Source organism: Eurosta solidaginis, chromosome 5 (genome assembly GCF_040869045.1).
Source record: "Eurosta solidaginis isolate ZX-2024a chromosome 5, ASM4086904v1, whole genome shotgun sequence".
NCBI lineage: Eukaryota > Metazoa > Arthropoda > Insecta > Diptera > Tephritidae > Eurosta > Eurosta solidaginis.
In genome coordinates this window covers 42,423,029-42,444,091 of record NC_090323.1, presented here as the reverse complement: position 1 = coordinate 42,444,091, position 21,063 = coordinate 42,423,029, and the positions used below count along the sequence as shown (strand labels likewise).

General features: G+C 40.9%; 1 protein-coding gene across 6 annotated transcripts in view; it reads right to left on the bottom strand.

The window, feature by feature from the left end:
• Positions 1-435: 435 nt before the first annotated feature.
• Sytbeta (Synaptotagmin beta) overlaps positions 436-21,063 on the bottom strand; it is a 381,108-nt gene continuing 360,480 nt past the window's right edge. For 5 of the 6 annotated variants that reach the window (XM_067790880.1, XM_067790878.1, XM_067790879.1 and 2 more), the window contains 7 exons: positions 15,540-15,758; positions 15,386-15,472; positions 14,896-15,292; positions 14,543-14,823; positions 5,744-5,893; positions 5,537-5,677; positions 436-1,941 (listed from right to left, as the gene is read on the bottom strand). In XM_067790880.1, the coding sequence (XP_067646981.1) occupies positions 1,795-1,941; positions 5,537-5,677; positions 5,744-5,893; positions 14,543-14,823; positions 14,896-15,292; positions 15,386-15,472; positions 15,540-15,758 (1,422 nt within the window). In that variant the 3' untranslated portion in view covers positions 436-1,794. Of the gene's footprint in view, positions 1,942-5,536; positions 5,678-5,743; positions 5,894-14,542; positions 14,824-14,895; positions 15,293-15,385; positions 15,473-15,539; positions 15,759-15,834; positions 16,335-21,063 lie in introns of all 6 variants that reach the window. The other variant, XM_067790876.1, reaches the window with a different exon arrangement.

Genomic DNA, 21,063 nt, shown 5'->3' with positions numbered 1-21,063 from the left:
GCGCTGTCAAAGCCATTCCATACATTGAACTCATCTGTCAGGCGAAGCAAACCAACAAATACTTTTATGTAAATTGGACATAAGCGTCAGAACACATTATGCTGGCATAATGCCAAATATTTTATGACACCTTGTAGATCACCTAATGCCCGGCTTTTCAGTGCGAGCTTAAACTTCAGTTAAAGTTGACTTCACCTTGCCACATTGCTCGATAACATAAAATTTTGATCCTCCTATCAGCTTAAGCGGCCAAAGTGGCAGGGTAAAACTCTAGTCAACTTTAGCTGCAGTATAAATTCACAATGAAATCGGGCTTAAGGTCCGGTTTTTCAGTAAAAGTTCAACTCAGTTTGTCAGGTAAACTACGCTTAACCTTATTCCGTAGTTTTTCAGTTTACTTTAACTGAAGTTTAAGCTGAGCTTAAGCGGCTGATCTGGCAGGGTTAAACTATAGTTAACCTATCAGTTATTTTCGTTCGTTCGAGAGTATTTTCACGAAAATAAAATATATATAATTCATGTTTTCATTACTGCAATCAACCAGGTGTTTGTTTCTCACAATAAACAGCTGTTGTTTTTGGTGGTAACTCCTTGGAGATTTTGTTTTCAACTCCACGTCAACTCGATATCCAATGTGGGATATCAACTGGAGAAATGTGTTGAATATTCATTTGAGAACTGTACATTTCTCAAGATATCTCGAAATTAGGATAATAATTGAAAATATTAATGACGTTGGAGATCAACTTGAAAACTTTTAATTTTACAAAACTTTTAAAAAGTTGGATAGTGATTGGAGAATGATGTTGGATATCAACTCGAGAACTATCTGGCTTGAAAATAATTATGTTGGATATCACTTCCGGAACTAGATATATATTTCGCTGGAGAAATTTTTTTCCATGTTTGTTGGGTAAACAAAATCAAGCTGTTGCCGTATCTACAAATTATCAAGATAAGAAAAAACCAATGTTGCCGCACAAAAAAGCATACGCCAAAGGCGGCCTTAAACTGTGACTGAAAAACTGCTCAGTAGTATAACTGGAGTTTAAATTTGACTAGAGTTTAAGCAAACTTAGTTTAAGCTTGGCTTAACCAACCACTGAAAAACCGGGCCGCATACAAATCTATTTTACGTATACTTAAAACTAAAGGGTGATTAGGTTTCATATTTAAATTGAACATTTTCGGACAAATAGGAACTGTCATATTATTTGAACTCATTTATCTTAGTTTTGGCTAGTCATTATATGAATGTCTACAAATTTTTTGTTTACTTCGAAAATAAAAATTTCTGAAAAAGTTTCTTAGCTATTTTACTCAGCTAAACATCTGATATAGTCCAAATATTTTTCAGTTAGATTTTGCTGGCGTGAATACATTTATACGGTTAGAATTGAGCTTGTGCGATTAATCAGTTCCACAAAATTTTATTTTCAACATTTCTGATTAATCGAAAGCTTTGATTGATTAGATTCGCACTTAGCTGAGTAAATATTATTAGTTACAAAAAGCTTTAATTAGATTACCTACTATATTATTTTTCAGTTACAAAATTGGGTTAAAATACGTCAACAATAAAAAATTCTGAATAGTCGGCTTAATGATAATGATGAAACAATGTGTGACTAATCGGATTAATGAAAGGACAATGACTACTATTTGAATAATAAAATAAAGCATTTTTTATTTAACGGCAACTAATTCAACTAATTGATTAATCGCACATCCCTTGTTAGAAGTGTGAAGCACTTTTATATTTAAAAATTAGTTCTTATTTACTTGACAGCATTTTTAGCGTATGTAATGCCACATTGCAGTTGGTTTACGAGCATTATTTATCATGTCATGCCAATGTTGACAACCAGTGCCGATTTCTTGTGGCCCAAGGCCACAGCTTCCAATTTCAGTACCTTCACCACCGGCATCAACAACATAAATCTGTAAGGAGTATGATGATTAAATTTGTGATTATGTAGGTATTTTATTATAGCTCTAGGTACATAAGATAAGTCTGATATTAAACTGTGGTAAGGTATTGTCGTGATCCAGGTAATGCACTTTTAGGGATTGTAACGATTTTCCAAAAGACGAAAATAGGCTTATTTAGTTATATTGTTTTGAGATCTATGTACAAAGACCTCCCAACGATTGTTGTTCAAGTTTTGGAGTTGTGTTTTTGTTGTAGTGGCGCTGAAGGGACTCGCTAAAAATACTACAAGGTTTTATATATGCTGACAGTCTTTTGGTGGATACGGATTCGGTACCGTTCACTATAGGTACCGCAAAACCTGAACACCGTAAACTGCTTGATCCAGCCGCCCACGCCTCCAAGAGGGTTAAGGGAACATCTCTATAAGCAATATGATGAGATTCGGCACCTGCCAACACAGCCGTTTTATCCAGACAAGCAATAGAGGGCCTTAGGCAAAATGCAAATAGAATCGGTAAAAACCTTTGAAAGGACGCGCCCGGCGAACAACGTTATCAAGGGGTTGTGCAGCGCAATATATAGCTTCTCCAACCCAATTGTCAATCTCACCTTCGAACGGCGAATCCCGTTTCACTAACAGACGAGGCTCTGGCGACCCGAAGCTCCTCATGGAATTTGGGGGTGGGAAGGGAGGGATGGCCTGAAGGTTTAATATGGCCATACAAATCGTTCCCGAGATGGTCGGCCCAGCACCTTAATGGTGCTGTGTTATCGGAGCGTACCGGATCTGTATCCGGCAAAGGACCATCACATCGATAACACTCCCCAAAGCATTCGGGTTGTAGCCTTATCGCTACAACAACAACAACAACAACATCGTTATCAATATACACTACCCTACCCTTGCAGAAAAGGAATGCATACTACCAAGAGAGACGCGCCTCACCCTGGCCAACTTCGTTCTTGATACTGTAATAGGTTAAACTCTTAATTGTCCAGAATTAACACCGACATACGTAATGTATGTCCTGCATGCGAGCTGTCTCCACATGACACCAACCATCTTTTCAGTTTTAATGTAGGACCTACGCCTCTTACACTAACTTCCTTCTTACACTAACTTAACCCCTGTTGCAACTGCAAGTTTCCTTGGACTCCCGTTAGAGGACTTTGATGACCATTTTTGAGTGGTCGCACCCAATGAATGGGGCAAAGCGCAGCAACAACGTAGATACCTTAAAGTACTAACACGTTTGACTCATGATTTATTAAATGAACTTGCCTATCCTATACGGTCAACTCACTTCTTATAACCGTAGGAAGCTTGGAGTCGCGAGAGCCTAATCTGCTAAATATGTGTACGTGAACATTCATATCAAATTGAAATAACTCTTTTAAACCCCTTCAATCCCGAAGTTTCTGAGGAATAGAATTCGTTGGAGCCCTAGCTTTGAAAAGGATATATGATTTATTTCCGATTCACTCTAAGATATACGATGCCGGAAATAATTAATCGATTTGTTCAGATTTCGTTACTAAGACGTGCCTGAAATCTAAGTTGTAAGTGTAAACCTATATCGAGAACTCCCAAGCTACATTCATTACGTAAGTCATACATCAGGTAGGTCAACAAGGCCAAAAACGTTGATAAAGAAATTCGTTTTGAAAAAATAACTGCGAACGACCTCAGTGCTGATATTGCTGATCCTTCCAGATTTAGCTCGACTAGTATATCAAAATCCTTTACGATCCCATGGGTTGTCTTACGTGGCGGGAAACTATAGAATTTCTGCTAAATACTTTTCGTCAGCGGAACTAGCTACGTCCTCAGGGCTACATCCAGTAAATTTAGTGTTATTAGTAAAAGCTCTTAACGGTACAAAAGGGCGGGCTCGATGTGACGGGATATGAATGCATTTTCGAGGCGTGTCCTACTTTCAATTTCAATCCAAGGACGTGGAGTTATATTTTGGTTGTTTTTATTCATATAGCTGGTAAAGCATCGGTCTACGAAACTTCAGACCTCATAGTACGCTCTTCCTTCTTTGTATTTTAAAGCAGCAATGGAATCGTAATATACGATCACGGATCGAAAACTATTTTCACTCAAGGGATTAAAATTTGGCTATCCAACTATTTAAAAAAATAATAATATATTATGGATCCAGTGAGTACGCGTTGTCCCTAGTTCACATATTTCATTAACCCGATACATCATTTCGGAGCTATTGTGAATTAAAAAACGGCATTCGTTCACGGATCGTATGTTACGATTCAGCCACTGGTTTCTGCCGTTTGATATTCCTTAAAGATTACGGAAAATTGTCCTGTAGCATTCCTCGACATTGGGAATTCTTTCAACTTGCTTTACTCCTTGCCTGATTATATGAAGCCTTGAAGCGCAGAGATGGAAGGGCTTAGCAGAGATCTTAAAATAGTTTCGAGCGAAGCGTTGAACCTTAGACTTTGCCGATCGCAGCTTTATGGTCAAAATAGTCGACTCAATGGGATTCAAAAACCAGTGTGATCGAAAGGGCCTGTGCGAAAGTAGCTTGAGTTCTTTGATTCGCAGTACGAACGCTTTAGCTCAGCCAGGTGGGAGGATGACATACTTGAGGCAGTTTCAATGTCTAAATTTCTTGAAGGACTGTGGACCAACAAATAAAACACCGTAGATTGGCGAAATGATAGGGGTAAGGCTAGAAAGAAAGCTTACCTTGTTGGAGGGCATTCGAGGAGTCTGCGAGGGGGTTACGTATATAGTTTACGAATATGAATCGCTTAGTGACCAATATGGGCGGTTATAAGCCATGCCTATTCAGGATTCTATACTCTTTTACTGCGCAGAAATTTGGGCGGATGCTATGAAATCGCTCAAACCACGGTTCTATAAAAGGGAGCTCTGCGAATTCCTTCAGCTTAGCGCACCGTTTCTGCAGAAGCTGCCTTGGTTGTTGCTTACTGATTTATATTTAGCTTGAGGAAAGAAAAGGAACATGCGACATCGAGGCAAAAGCGAGTAAGAATGTATTTGCTATACAGGTATGAGAAGAATCGATCCGACGCTGACGCTGAAGCCATAATTAAAGCGACCACTTACGGGGGTCGATATTAGCTTGACTCATACACGGACACAGTTACTACTTGTGATATCAATAATCGACCTGCGGAAGTGACAGACAGGATAGGGCCAGCAGATACATGAGACACACACTTCTCACGCAGAGAAGATCATTGTCTAGCCCATATGTGTGAGAGTTTGATGAAAGGATAGGGTTTTAATAGGTAGCTCTCAAAAGAAGAAGGAAATATTTCTCCCTCGTAGAATATTAACATCGATGGTGATGGTTTTGCGCAAAACGGAAGAATTGGTGGCGGAGTATTTTATTTTAGGATGGAAAAGATATTTTCATGTCTAATCAAAACCAGGTTGCGATAAAGAGTTTGACGTCATTCTGCACAAAGAACGCAGCTTTAGCACCCCTCCAGGTGTTATTGTAAACTTTATAAAGGGTAAACTTTATAAAGTAGGGTTTCCAGTCGGTTAAAGGAGGTAGAATAAACTAAACTTGTGGTAACGATATACTCTAAGAAATGGCTTACCTCTATAGCCGCACTGTGCAAGTACATCGAAGGTAAACTAAATGTGAATGCTTCATTCCAAATAGGATTCACTGGATCATCAGATTTGCTAATGCTAGTCTTCTTCTTCTTAATACGTTTGCCATTCTGAATTAGATAAACCTAAGTAATGAGGAAAAAGCTGATAACAGAGCTTGCATAAAAACAAAATATGTGACGCAGAGTTACCTTCACGTAGGGCTCCTGTATAGTATCCAAATTCTTAGCTTTCATAATCACCACAGTCAGACGTTCAGCCTGTGGCAGGTAGTTGAGCGAACATAAAAGCTCTGGACGATTCTCTTGTGGTTTCTTGATGCGCAACAAATCACCCCAAATCTGAGAAGAATGAATGATGGAATGTATTTTTTTCAAACTCGATACATGGATATACATACATGAATATTAGGCCGGGTCGATTTGTGGGGAGGCAAACAAATCGGCCATTGCTCTGTGAAAATCATATTCTAGGGATCAAAATAAGAAACTTTGCCGAAGGAACCATACCTCTAAAACGAATTCTGATGTCCCCCAATTTGGGTAGAACTTTTGGGTAGGGGCAAATTTTGAAAAATCCTACTTTGACCCATTTAGAGTGCTCCAATCGAGTCCAAATGTATGACCGACCCCCACTAACTTTGGAAGCCCGACCCACAGATGCCAGTGGCACACCCCCTGGAACCCCCCTGGGGGTTCACCATACACACATTTCAAAAAATCGCCGGTTTTGCACTTTACATGAAAAAATCAGCGAAATGCCTATGTTTTTTCTTTTTGGATTTTATTTTTCTCTTTAGAAATTTATTTAGTCAGAAAATATGTAAATGAAAAAATGAATTTAACTTAGTAATAGAAAAGAAATTAAAAAAAATTATTAGAAATTAGCGTTTTTGCAACCCTTTTAAAACCAAGGCATCACTGTGATGCATTTGCATGTCGTAAACAAAGTTGTGTGGGCTTTTTATTCAACCGTTTTAAAAAATGAAGGTATCACTGTGACACAATTGCAGATCGTAAAATTGCTTGTGTTGTTTTTTTAAGCCACCACAAGAAACAGCAGGTAGAATTGAAATTACCATTTAATTCTTATTACCTCGCCTCGTAGACCATATATATGTGAAGTGACCATTCCAAATCAAAAAGTTTACAATGAATCCACCATCCTCTACACCGCAAGATGAAGCAACTACATCAACAACTATCGAAAACCCAATGAGTCATATACCCAAGCATGATGTTCCTGTTTTTGGTGTGTCTACTGATTTAACTGATCTTAATTTACCAACCCATCTGGATATCTTGAGATATTGTTTTTACTTAAGCGAACGTGCTAAAACAGAACAAAAAAAGTTTTCCCATAAATCATTCACTATTCAAGTACAAGAGAAGTTGATTGGAATTTGGGAAAAACTTGGCATGGAAATAATGCTGAAAAAAAGTGTATTTAATAAATTGAATAAATTGCTTGACAAGTATCAAGAGCAAATCAAGAGAAGAAACAACACCCAACAATTTACAGAGTATGTAAAATCTCTGGAAACAATTTTTGACTTGTGAAACTCTTCCGGTAAGTTATTGCTATCACTCATTTATTATAATTGTCAACCATTTTTAATTATTTTATTATTAGATATTTTCAGGTGGTGGACAGCTTCCAGAAAATTGAGTTGCAAAATATGCCCCCTGCTCCAGAAAAAATTGAATTTTCCACCGATTCGAAGTACTTATACGACATGGCCCATGCAATTTCTAGCGGCGTGGTTCCGGTGGATCTGGCTAACATCAAACCAGGGAAAATTGTACATTCTCGGTGGTTCACCAAGGTAGCTAGATTATTGCGATAATATGTGACAACGGAAAATCCAGATGCAAATTTAAGAATTCTGGTTGAATTTATATTAAATGTTATGTGCCAATGTACTTCTATATCAAGTATTACAGCTCTGTTGTTGTTGTTGTTGTAGCAATGCTCGCCACCTAATAGCCGCGACCGATCACAAATTGTCATCAATATCCTATAACGGGAGTCCAAGGAAACTTGCCGTTTCAACAGGGGTGGACCATAAGGAAAGGGGTGTTAGAGGCGTTGGTTCTACATTACAATTAAAGAGATGGTTGGTGTCATGTGGGGACACATTGCAAGCGGGGCATACATTTTGTATGTCGGGGTTGATTCTGGATAGATAAGAGTTTAACCTGTTACAGTATTCAGAACGAAGTTGAGCAAGAGTGACACGCGTTTCCCTGGGGAGTATGCTTTCCTCTTCCGCGAGTTTTGGATACTTTTCTTTAAGTACTGGATTCACCGGGCAATTCCCGGCATAAAGGTCCGACGTCTGTTTATGGAGTTCACCAAGGACCTGCTTGTGTTTTTTCACTTCATACGGCTGGGTTCTCAGGTGCCGTATTTCTTCAAAATGCTTACGGAGATGACTCATTAAGCCCCTAGGCGGTGCTGGTTCATCAATCAGATGTCTGTTGGGATGCCCAGGTTTCTGGGTATTCAACAGGAACTGTTTGGTCAGCATCTCATTTCTCTCCCTGATAGGGAGTATTCTCGCCTCATTATGCCGATGGTGTTCTGGGGACATAAGAAGACAGCCCGTGGCGATTCTGAGAGCAGTATTTTGGCAGGCCTGTAGTTTCTTCCAGTGGGTAGTTGGTGATAATGCCAGGTTTCGCGAGGCGAAAAAACTGGTGAGATCAGGGAGGTAGTCGTTTATTTTATTGCATAGCGCATCGATCTTTGGGCCTAGGCCTGTGGCCATTATTGTGCAGTCATCGGCGTAGGAAACGATTGTGACTCCTTCCGGTGGTGAAGGTAGCTTAGATATGAAGAAATTAAACAAAAGTGGGGATAGGACACCACCCTGTGGCACCCCTTGTTTAATTCTCCTTGGTTTTGATGTTTCGTTTCTAAATTGCACCGATGCCTGCCGACCACCCAGATAATTTGCGGTCCACCTTTTAAGACATGTGGGAAGGGTAGACCCTTCCAGGTCTTGCAGAAACGAGCCATGGTTGACCGTATCAAAAGCTTTTGATAGGTCTAGCGCTACGAGTACTGTTCTATGGTGGGGGTATTGATTTAAACCGCAATTTATCTGGGTGCTAATGGCATTTAGCGCGGTGGTAGTGCTATGGAGTTTTCTGAAGCCATGGTGATGAGAGGCTAGCTGCAAATTTGCTTGGAGATAAGGGAGCAAAATGGCTTCAAGCGTCTTTGCCACTGGCGATAGGAGAGATATCGGACGATACGACTCACCTATGTTAGCTGGTTTCCCAGGCTTTAGTAGCGGGACCACCTTGGCCATTTTCCATTTCTCGGGTATGACAAATGTGGAAAGAGACAGGTTGAAGACATGCGCTAAATATTTGAAACCCTCTTTCTCTAGGCTTTTAAGCATCGGCATGGCTATGCCGTCTGGGCCCACTGCTTTGGATGGTTTAGCGCGACCAATGGCGTCCTCAACCCCTTTAGCGGTGATGGTGATTGGTACCGCGCTGAATTTGTGTTTATGTGCGTGTCTATTGGCTCTCCGTCTATCTTTGTCGACCGTAGGATGCATTATATATTGTCGGCAGAAAGCGCTCGCGCATTTTTTCGCATCCGACAGCACTTTGTCGCCAAAGGCGATGGAAACTTTGTCTTTGTGCTTAGTCGGATTCGATAGGGACTTTAGGGTGGACCAAAGTTTACCCACACCGGTAGAGAGGTTACAACCTCTTAGGTGCTCCTCCCATTTCGCCCGCTTGTGTTCATCCACAAGCAATCTGATGCGTTGGTTTATTTCCCTTATTTGGGGGTCGCCTGGATCAAGCTGTTTTATAAGGTCACGTTCTCTCGCTAAGTTTGCGGCCTCCGCCGGGAAATGGGGCCGTATTTCGGGAAATCTCCCGGCGGGAATGAAACGTGCCGAGGCGGATTCAATGACCTTACGGAAGGCACGCTCCCCTTGGCGGGCATCAGTCGGGATAGGGAGGGCAGCAAAGCGGTTGTCTGTAAAAGATTTATATTCTTCCTTTTTTGAAGTTTATGAAAGTGCGTTTTTCAGTGACGATGAAGTCGGCGGTACGCTCGAGCGAAATAAGTATGGGCAGGTGGTCGGATGCCAATGTTACCATCGGCTGCCAGTTGACGCAGTTTACGAGTTCTGCGCTCACGATTGAGATATCTGGCGAGCTGTGACAGCTTCCTACCATACGTGTGGGGGCGTCTCCGTTTATTGTGCAGAACGTCGTTTCTTCTATTTGATCCGCCAACATCTCACCCCTACTGTCCGCCCGCAAGTTTGAATGCCATAGATCATGATGGGCATTGAAATCGCCTAAGATAATGCGATTGTTGCCAGCGAGTAAGGCCCTGATATTAGGGCGGTATCCACTGGGGCAACAGGTGGCAGGAGGGATGTAGATGTTGATGATTTCTAGGTTTGCATCGCCTGACCGGACAGATAGGCCTTGACGTTCTAAGACATTGTCCCTGCGGTCGATGCCAGGATCAAATATATAATATTGCACAGAGTGGTGTATGATAAACGCGAGGCCGCCTCCATTTACGCTCTCACGGTCTTTCCTGGGGACATTATACCCAGAGCAGGTCTGCAATGCAGATCATGCTGTGAGTTTAGTCTCTTGAATCGCAGCAATGCGGATGTTGTGCCGCTTCATGAAATCGACTATCTCCGTAATCTTCCCAGTTAGTCCATTACTCTTTAACTGCAGAATTCTGAAGTGCATAAGGGGAGACGCCACCACTCTGGGGGTAAGTGACGGGTGACTACGCCTGGGTTGAGGAAGGCCAGGACGCAATTGCTGTTGTGGCCCTGGGACTGGGCGTCCTTGGGCAAGCATTGGGGTACCCGGATGATTTGGGTTTGCGACCTGGCAACATGGCGCGATGAAACCCGTCGAGGGGTTTCCGTCGCGGAGACCAGAACATCTAGGAAAGTGGCACCACCCAAGGCAGGAGCTGCATTGGGCGGATGTCGCAAACCTATATATTCTGTGCTGGCAGACGGTGCAAACGGAGGTAGGGACTAAGAGTCTGTTTCCCTGACCTGCACGATTGCTGCCGGAAAAGAGGGGGGGGGGGAGAAGACGGGGGCAGGGGCTGATGCTCAGCATTGCTACCAACTCTACTACGAAGGTAGTAGTTATGAGTGGTATCAGCTGTTTGAGTTGTTGGCGCCGTGGGGCGCGAGCAGCAGCGGGGCTTCTGGAAGGTAGTGGGGGGGCGCTTAGGCGTAGACTACGGGACGCCCTTGGGCGTGAACAGCAAGGAGCCACAAAAGATTTATAAAAGTTACGTGGACGTCGGGTTTTGGGATCAGCTCTGTCGTGTACGGCAGTGCATTATTTTTCAAGTTCATTGGTTGGTCACGATTTCTAGAACCTCGTTTACGCAAAATTGTCAATCAAGTAATTAAAGATAATTCATATTATGCGCATTCGGAAAATATCTTGTTATCAATGTTGTTTGATGATAGCAAAGAAAAGCGCGACTGAGCCATCAAGAAAATTCTACGCTATCGAACAGATGTTGACGAGCCAATGAAACTTAGAGTTTATAAAAAACCAGATATAAACTTTAGTTGCACAAGTTATACGGAAATGATCAATTTGAATGATATAAATATCGTATTTGAACCACCATTCACGCGAAGCATTCCGTACGATACATTGAAAGAATATTTAAATCAAGATGATCCACCGTTTAATGATCCAAAAATTCCATCACACATATAAGGAACGGAACGACATGTTCAATTGCTAGCTAACATTTCCCAACAGGTTATACCGGGAAATGTAGAGGCTGTTATGGCGACGACATTAGAGAGCCGTGCGAAATTGCCCAGACTTGAAAGTAAAAAAGACTTCAACGAATAATTTGTTTTTAGTTTCTTTTCTATAACTCACTTAAATTAATTTTTTAATTTACAAATGTTCTGACTAAATAAATTTCTTAAGAGAAACAAGTAAGGAAGGCTAAGTTCGGGTGTAACCGAACATTACATACTCAGTTGAGAGCTATGGAGACAAAATAAGGAAAATCACCATGTAGGAAAATGAACCTAGGGTAACCCTGGAATGTGGTTGTATGACATGTGTATCAAATGGAAGGTATTAAAGAGTATTTTAAGAGAGAGTAGGCCATAGTTCTATGGATGGACGCCATTTAGGGATATCGCCATAAAGGTGGACCAGGGCTGACTCTAGAATTTGTTTGTGATATGGGTATCAAATGAAAGGTGTTACTGAGCATTTTAAGAGGGAGTGGGCCTTAGGTCTATCAGTGGACGCCTTTTCGAGAAATCGCCATAAAGGTGGACCAGGGGTGACTCTAGAATATGTTTGTACGATATGGGTATCAAATGAAAGCTGTTAATGAGTATTTTGAAAAGGAGTGATCTTTAGTTCCATAGGTGGACGCCGTTTCGAGATATCGCCATAAAGGTGGACCAGGGGTGTCTCTAGAATGTGTTTGTACGATATGGGAATCAAATGAAGGGTGTTACTGAGCATTTTAAGAGGGAGTGGGCATTAGGTCTATAGGTGGACACCTTTTCGAGATATTGCCATTAGGGTGGGCCAGGGGTGACTCTAGAAAGTTTGTACGATATGGGTATCAAATGAAAGGTGGTAATGAGTATTTTAAAAGGGAGTAATCCTTAGTTCTATAGGTGGACGCCTTTTCGAGATATCGCCATAAAGGTGGACCAAGGATGACTCTAGAATGTTTGTACGTTATGGGTATCAAACAAAAGGTGTTACTGAGCATTTTAAGAGGGAGTGGGCATTAGGTCTATAGGTGGACGCCTGTTCGAGATATCGCCATTAGGGTGGGCCAGGGTGACTCTAGAATGTGTTTGTACGATATGGGTATCAAATGAAAGGTGGTAATGAGTATTTTAAAAGGGAGTAATCTTTAGTTCTATAGGTGGACGCCTTTTCGAGATATCGCCATAAAGGTGGACCAAGGGTGACTCTAGAATTTTGTACGATATGGGTATCAAACGAAAGGTGTTACTGAGCATTTTAAGAGGGAGTGGGCATTAGGTCTATAGGTGGACGCCTTTTCGAGATATCGCCATTAGGGTGGGCCAGGGGTGACTCTAGAATGTGTTTGTACGATATGGATATCAAATTAAAGGTATTAATGAGGGTTTTAAAAGGGAGTGGCCCTTATATGTATATGTGAAGGCGTTCTCGCGATATCGACTAAAATGTGGACCAGGTGATCCAGAAAATCATCTGTCGGGTACTGCTAATTTATTTATATATGCAATACCACTAACAGTATTCCTGCCAAGATTCCAAGGGCTGTTGATTTCGCCTTGTAGAACTTTTTCATTTTCTTCTACTTAATATGGTAGGTGTCACACCCATTTTACAAAGTTTTTTCCAAAGTTATATTTTGCGTCAATAAACCAATCCAGTTACCATGTTTCATACCTTTTTTCGTATTTGGTATAGAATTATGGCATTTTTTTCATTTTTCGTAATTTTCGATATCGATAAAGTGGGCGTGGTTATGGTCGGATTTCGGCCATTTTTTATACCAAGATAAAGTGAGTTCAGATAAGTACGTGGGCTAAGTTTAGTAAAGATATATCGGTTTTTGCTCAAGTTATTGTGTTAACGGCCGAGCGGACAGATGGTGGACTGTGTATAAAAACTGGGCGTGGCTTCCACCGCCCATTTTCACAGAGAACAGTTACCGTCATAGAATCTATGCCCCTACCAAATTTGAGAAGGATAGGTAAATTTTTGTTCGATTTATGGCATTAAAAGTATTCTAGACAAACTAAGTGAAAATGGGCGGAGCCACGCCCATTTTGAAATTTTATTTTATTTTTGTATTTTGTTGCATCATATCATTACTGGAGTTGAATTTTCACTTAATTTACTTATATACAGTAAAGATATTAAATTTTTTGTTAAAATTTGAATTAAAAAAAATTTTTTTTTAAAAAGTGGGCGTGTTCTTCATCCAATTTTGCTAATTTTTATTTAGCACATATATAGTAATTGTAGTAACGTTCCTGCCAAATTTCATCATGATATCTTCAACGACTGCCAAATTACAGCTTGCAAAACTTTTAAATTACCTTCTTGCAAAAGTGGGCGGTGCCACGCCCGTTGTCGAAAATCTTACTATTTTTCTATTCTGCGCCATAACGTCAACCCATCTACCAAGTTTCATCGCTTTAACCACCTTTGGGAATGAATTATCGCATTTTTTCGGTTTTTCGAAATTTTCGATATCGAAAAAGTGGGCGTGGTTATAGTCCGATATCGTTCATTTTAAATAGCGATCTGAGATGAGTGCCCAGGAATCTACGTACCAAATTTCATCAAGATACCTCAAAATTTACTCAAGTTATCGTGTTAACGGACAGACGGACGGACGGACGGACGGACGGACGGACATGGCTCAATCAAATTTTTGTTCGATACTGATCATTTTGATATATGGAAGTCTATATCTATCTCGATTCCTTTATACCTGTACAACCAACCGTTATCCAATCAAAGTTAATATACTCTGTGAGCTCTGCTCAACTGAGTATAAAAATAGATATTATTATAAATAAATAATAAATATTATTATAAATAAATAAATAAAAATAAAGAAAAAACATAGCCATTTTAGCTGATAGCTGATTTTTTCATGTAAAGTGCAAAACCGGCGATTTTTTGAAATGTTTGTATGGTGAACCCCCAGGGGGTTCCAGGGGTGTGCCACTGGCATCGGTGGGTCGGGCTTCCAAAGTTAGTGGGGGTCGGTCATACATTTGGACTCGATTGGAGCAATCTAAATGGGTCAAGATGGGATTTTTCAAAATTTGCCCCTACCCAAAAGTTCGACCCAAATTAGAGGTATGGTTCCTTCGGCAAAGTTTCTTATTTTGATCCCTAGAATACGATTTTCACAGAGCAATGAGCGATTTTTAAATCGACCCGCCCTAATGAATATCTAATTACCTCCACTGATTTGGAAAGATCCAATTCGTCGACTAAGATGCGCACCTCACCGATTATGTCATTATGCGAGTAGCGATCATAGTCCAAAACTTGTAATTTCAGCTCTTTACCCGGCAGTTGATCACGTGAAACGGGGAACTTGAAATGCTGATCAAAGTAAGGATTTGATTGGCCACGGTGGATGTGAGTCTGTCGCTTTCGATTGTCTACTTCTGGCTCAAGCATTAAACGTACATAGGGATCACGAAAACCACCCTCCTCAATCGGACAAAGATTGTGAGCTAGAGAGAGACAGAAAGAAAAAAGAGATAAAGCTTTTGAACTTTAGATGACAAAAACAAAAATGGATTCACCTTCAATCAAATGCACCGTCAAATCGAAAAGATGATAATCATATTTCACGCGCAAGTGCAAACGTCCCAAAGCTGGACTCGACTCAGGCGCTGTCAGGTAAATTGGACCATCAGGCACGCGATACAAGTCTGGCTGTAAAGCGCCAAGTGGCGAAGCTGGCCCTAGAAGTGGATCAACCCCTGCTGGTGTACGTGGCGGTATTAGTAGCGGCGAGAGACAGCGACCAACTTTTGATGAGTTCATGCTCATATTGGAAGCAACCGAACCGGCGGCTATAGAGACGAGGCTACTTTGTGATGGACTAGGTGTACGCATATCGCTAACATCAGTCGAAGCGGGGCTACCGCAACGCGCATCCAATGAAATAGTGCGCAAAGGGCTTGGTGAGCGCGCCAGCTGTTTGGAAGGAATAGGAAGCGTACAAAAAAAAAATGATTTTTGTTTTTTTTTTTATAGAAAAACAAAATTTCAAATTCATAACAAACTTACGTGATGAGAAAAGCCGTGATCGGTGGGAAGTGAGCTACGTCCATCAGGTCCGAATGTGCGTATTTGTGGCGATGAGCCGCGGTGGGTCTTGTATAGAAAACAAAAAGTTCGGTTAGTTTGTACTTTCTTGGAAATGCACATATTTTCAACTCACCGAATGCTTTGATGGTGCGCTATCCACGCTCGACTGACTGGATATTGATGGCGTGCGTTGTAGACGCGGTGGAAACGAACGACTCTGGTGATGTAAATGTAACGGACTGTGTAGCATTTCGGCAGGACCGCGTAATATATCAGCGTTTACCATATGCGGTGGGCCAACCAAATTGGATGGTGGCTGTATGGGTTGAGTCTCTTTTACGACGTTAACTTCCTGTGTATAGAAAAAGAATAACATAAAGTAGGCAATTAGTATGAGACCTTAAAAAAGTAGTTTGTAAAAAAACAACCTCTGTATCCGTTGGCAAATCACAACTATCGCTGACGCTGCCCGCTCCACTGCCAATACCGCTAGTAGTCGATGTGACCGACGAAGCGGATGGTGGCGGTGTCATTGGCGCTGGCATTGGTGGCATTGAGGACGACGATGTCGTCGCTCCATCCTTATCTTCCGCATTGCGATCGAGTGTTACGCGACGCACGGCACCGACACGCTCTTTGGCCATACGCGACCACGATTCGATACGTTTGTGGGCGAGCCAACAGGCGGCGGGTCCGAGACCGCTCATTCTCTCAAAGAAGCTGATGGCGATGGTTTTTGTTTAATATCAACGTTGAAGAGTTTATTTGTTGTTTTAATTTTTTTTGAACTTTTTCGGTTTTTTTTTTTTTTGATTTTTTGACTGCGTTTCAACGGTTCATTGTTGGGTTGCGTTTTATAAATTTTTAGCCAAATAACTTCATTTTCCTTCAATAATTTCCTTTTATTAAGGAAAAGTTGATTACAATTCTCATTTAGTTAATAATAAAAAAGTAAAAAAAACTTAGTCACATCAATCTCTGAGTTTGACCATCACTTCATTTTCCTCGTCATCTGCTGTTCGAAACTCATCGTCGCAGCCATTTTACCTACATATGTACCTACCTACCTGTCGTCGTCTCCCTGTTATAGTATCCTATCTTATATGCATAAGTAAATGGAATAAAGCTAATGATAGGCCTAAGTTCATGAAGAGCTCATGCCCAACGTCTGACACTCCAAAAAGCATGGTGATCCAGTTCAAGACAAAAGATCAGGAAAGGCAGGCAGTTTCAAAGAAAATAAATATATGTGGTTCCTTCAGACCTTAACTCCTTAGGCAGAAAAGGTTTTCATTCTCTTCGATGGATGTTTATATCTTGCAGTAATCTGATGATCTGTTTTTGAGTGATCAATGTTACCAGGATTATTACGTTCTCCTAAGTGTGGTTCACGTTTCAAAGCTCGTTTGACGCATATTTGCACATGGCCCAGACTCCGTGGGTTATTTATATCCCTTCTCGATGCTTTCTTATATCAGTAATATAATGTTAGTGTGTCTAAGCGAAATTCTTTTTAGGCCCAAGCTACGAAGTTTATCCGTCTTGAGTCATGTTTAGTCTGAAAAACCTTAACGAAGCGAAAGTGGACGACACTCACGAAGTATGATGGGTTTTGAGACATATGATAGCTATAACTGTGCCTGAAATCTTACTTTGAGTAGAAAAAACCAAGTCCTACTTAAAGAAGCCTCCGTCCCAACCCATATCCGCTGGTAATGGTATTGTAGAGATAACGTATCCCAAACAAGCCTGCCTCGATAAAAATTCATATTTCTCTTTCCAATGCAACAATATAAGTTAATTAGTGTTTGGTCCATTCAGCCCGATGACATTAAATTTAGCTTACTGTCTGACAAGTTCTAACAAGTGGGAACGGCAGTAAGAAGGAAATTTTAAAGCTTCGCCATAAAAACAGCCATCGAATTGAGGACATATCACCATCGACTTTTTTTAACAAAGTCCGGTACATTTTTGTTTAGTCACTTGAAGGCTCGGTCGTAGTCATATCCGATATCTTAAACAACCTCCTACTAAGGCAATGACTAATGTTTGGAAGCAAGTACTTTTAGCGAGTCAACACGGATATAGGATTTTTTGAGAGCGAGACTTTCGCCTGACGGCAATGAAATGGCTCGATTTTCTTACGCTTAGAAAGATCCACAGAAACTATACGAGTACCATTCCTAAATGCTCAGGGCCGTGAAGCTAGTGCTTTGTCAATCTCCCACTCCTACAGCTCTATAATTCTTTTGAGAGATAGTATCGGAATAGTTTTGAACTTCACCAAAATATTTAGATTCAGGTCGGGTTAGACCTGTACTTCATTGACCCATTGAGGGCCCAACCTCTTAAAACAATCCTTTTCTTATTTTGTGACGATAGGCTGGGAGAGTTTACTACACAAACTTGCATTTGGAATAAGCGTGTTGCGAGCTAAGGAGTTTATGCGTGTGTGAATTATTTCTAAAAAATAAACCTGCGAGCCTCCCAAGCCTGGGAGTTTTAGGCTCTCTTCTTTAAATATAATGTGATCTGCCGCCATCACGACAAGGTTAAAGACCTAAAGTGTTTGTAAGATATTTTTATTGAAAAAGTCTGTTGTCCATAACACAGGCTTAACAAGAGACCACGCCAGCCAAAAATATCTATCAGACCATCCAAATAAATACAATCATCGTTATCCAAAGTTGATTGCGTTCACATTTAACCATACGTGTTCCCTAAATATCAATATGTTAGCCAATTTGAGTGGACGGCTTTCATCAAATGAGCTGTAAAACCCATCAGCAACTCCTCAGGCGTCCACTGCTAGTTTGCAGTGCTATTTTTATTTCATGCATTGTGTTTGCAAAAAACTCTGAAGGTGGTTTCCTAGCCAAAGCATTAATTAGCTTCATTCCGGTATTGTGGTGACTACGAGTTCAGTTCGAGTGCTGATGTAGCATTAGAAAAAAAACACCGATAGGTAAAATGCGGCTGAATGTGATATGCATAGCTGTGGAAGTGTCCATGTTTGCTCTCACTACATTTGTGTGTCGCATTACCAAGGACTAAAGGGATTAAAGGGAGGATTATAATCGAAGCTAAATTACAATGTAACTGTGTTGGTAGAGTCCATATGAGCTCACTTAACTCTATATACTTTACTCTAATATGGAAATGGCTATTTTGATATGCATGTAAGTATGCACCTTAGCAAATGAACTCTGCTGTGGATCACTAGACTAGTCAAAAAAAGAAATAGTTGAGTCACTAGATCTTTGAGATCGAAATAGTATGAAGAAGACTTCACTTGTACTTGGTAAGGTTAGATTGAACTGGCCAATCAATAAAGACCTCACATAGACTGAACGTTTCCATAGAGTTACCAGAATTCGCTTGACGACGAAACGGTAAACCCCCAGGTAGGTACCAGTACTTATGTTATAGAATAACATCGTTCTCTTGGTAAATACTAGAGGTGTTATATGACCTAGTTTAGTTGCTCCCTCGAGATCTGGCAAGCCTGCCGCCCCTAGAAGCTGGAGCATGACCTTGCGCGACAAGAACACAGCACTTTCGATATCTGCTGTTAGTGACGAGACCTAACTTATAAGCATGTGACGCCAGAAGGCAGTGCCCATTAGCAGCCTTGAGTCTTCTCTCTTTAGGGATATAATCAACTTTTTGCGTCTATCGTCGTAAAATTTTGCACATCATCTTAGAAGTTGCGCTCATCTACCCACGCCTTTCCTGCTTGGTGGAGCATATGTAACTCCTGTCTTATTTTTATTTCTCTCAAATGGATTCGGACATCTAACTTCGATTCATCGACTGCTGTACTCTCCTTTCGCAACTCATCAGCCTTTTCGTGACCTTCTGTCCTTTATGACCTGCAACCCAGTATAGATGTATGGTCCGGCCTGAGCGCAGTCTCTCCAATGCCTCCTTCCTTTCCAGGACACTTCTTGATGAAGTACTGTGTGAGATTATTGCCTTGATCGCCGCCTGACCATCAATATATATACTGAAGTGACTGCAGCTTATGAACGCTTCCTCTAAAATGTTTGCTGCTTTCTTTACGGCTACGATTTTCACCTGAAAGCCACTGCAGTGATCTGGCAGACTGTAGGATCTGCTTATTTCTGGATCAACACAGTATACAGCAGACCCGACCTCTTCTGTTAATTTGAAACTATCGGCATATAGTTGTATAGTATGTTCTGCCATATCCGCACCTTTGCGTCAACTCTCCGGCTCCAAGTTTACCGAATGATTCTTACAAATGACCATTTTTGAGTGAACTCGATTGAGACTGAAAACTATCCACACTTGTACAAACAGCTTCATAAACGGCTGAATTGAACGCATCCGGTGTTTCCGCCGCCTAAATGCATCTCGAGCATGCGAATTCGATATTCCCACTCCACTACTATAACAGAGAGTACCGCTCACGGTATTACTGCCGTCGCCCATACTTATTCCCCAATCACCAATAGATTAAAGGACAATTTACTGTGGGCAGAAAAATGAAAATCAGATTTAACCTTAAGTATCAGTCTCTTGACATAATTATCCTGGATAACCGATTTGCCGGGTTTGGCTAGCCGGCAAACACGACTTACGCTTCAAAGTTGTACCATATCCCTTCATGTGAGTTGTAAGAAGACGAAAGACGTCTCACCACGTCAATTTAGGCTTGACTGTCCTATATTTGCGAGGTTCGACTTCGAATAGTCGAGCACTTTTTTGCCAGTTGCTTGTATTGGGCAAATATTAACTAACTTTTTCTGGGTAGGATTTAAAACTAGTTGTGAAGTAGGTTATAACTGGTTGATTGTACTGCAGGGTACATTTGCTCGTATGTGCGTTTAAGAGCTGATGCTTTTGTCATTAAGGGTTCTTAGTGCTTGAGGTAGTATGTGAATATGCGGCTAGTGTTTGAGGTTGTGTTGGTGTCATTTGAGTGGATTAATTAACGTGACAATGTAGTGGAATGTACATATTTATGTATGCTTGCGAGCCATCTTGGACAATGCAACAGCGCTGGTTACACTCACTTTGGTTTGAACATAGTCATACATAGAAATATGGAGATGTGCGTTGCCGAGTAATTAAAAAAATCGGTTTTTTACAGTCTTGCTATTTTGAGGAGTCTTTCAAGTATTAGCCTTTCCCGAAGCAGTAGAGCAGTACTGTAGGAAAAGATCATATCAGCTATTAAGATAATAAATCATGCGTCGTCAGTGATAGCAGACGTAGGAAATATAGGGTTGCAGGTGTTTATTTCCTGAGCTCATCAGACTAAGACTGTAGCCATTAGGACTGACAAAGCTATCAGATCTGGAAGCAGTACATAGGATAGAAATCTTCTATTATTTTATAACTTAGGCCTTGGTTTTTCGATGGGGATTTTTAATTTAGACAAGTAAACAACATAGACAAGCGTAGTCCATGTGGTAATTGGCCGGCTAAACTTTATCTACCGTAATGCTTTTCACTAGGTCAAATTCGACTACAATCCTGTCCATATCCATGAAAACGGCTTGTCATACCACGTCAAATTAATTTGCCGTCCGTTTTGACTATTAAGTGACAATTAAATTGAATAATAAGTGAAAACGGCAATTGCCCAACAGTATGGCAAATTTGACATTAAAATTTCATTTGCTAACATG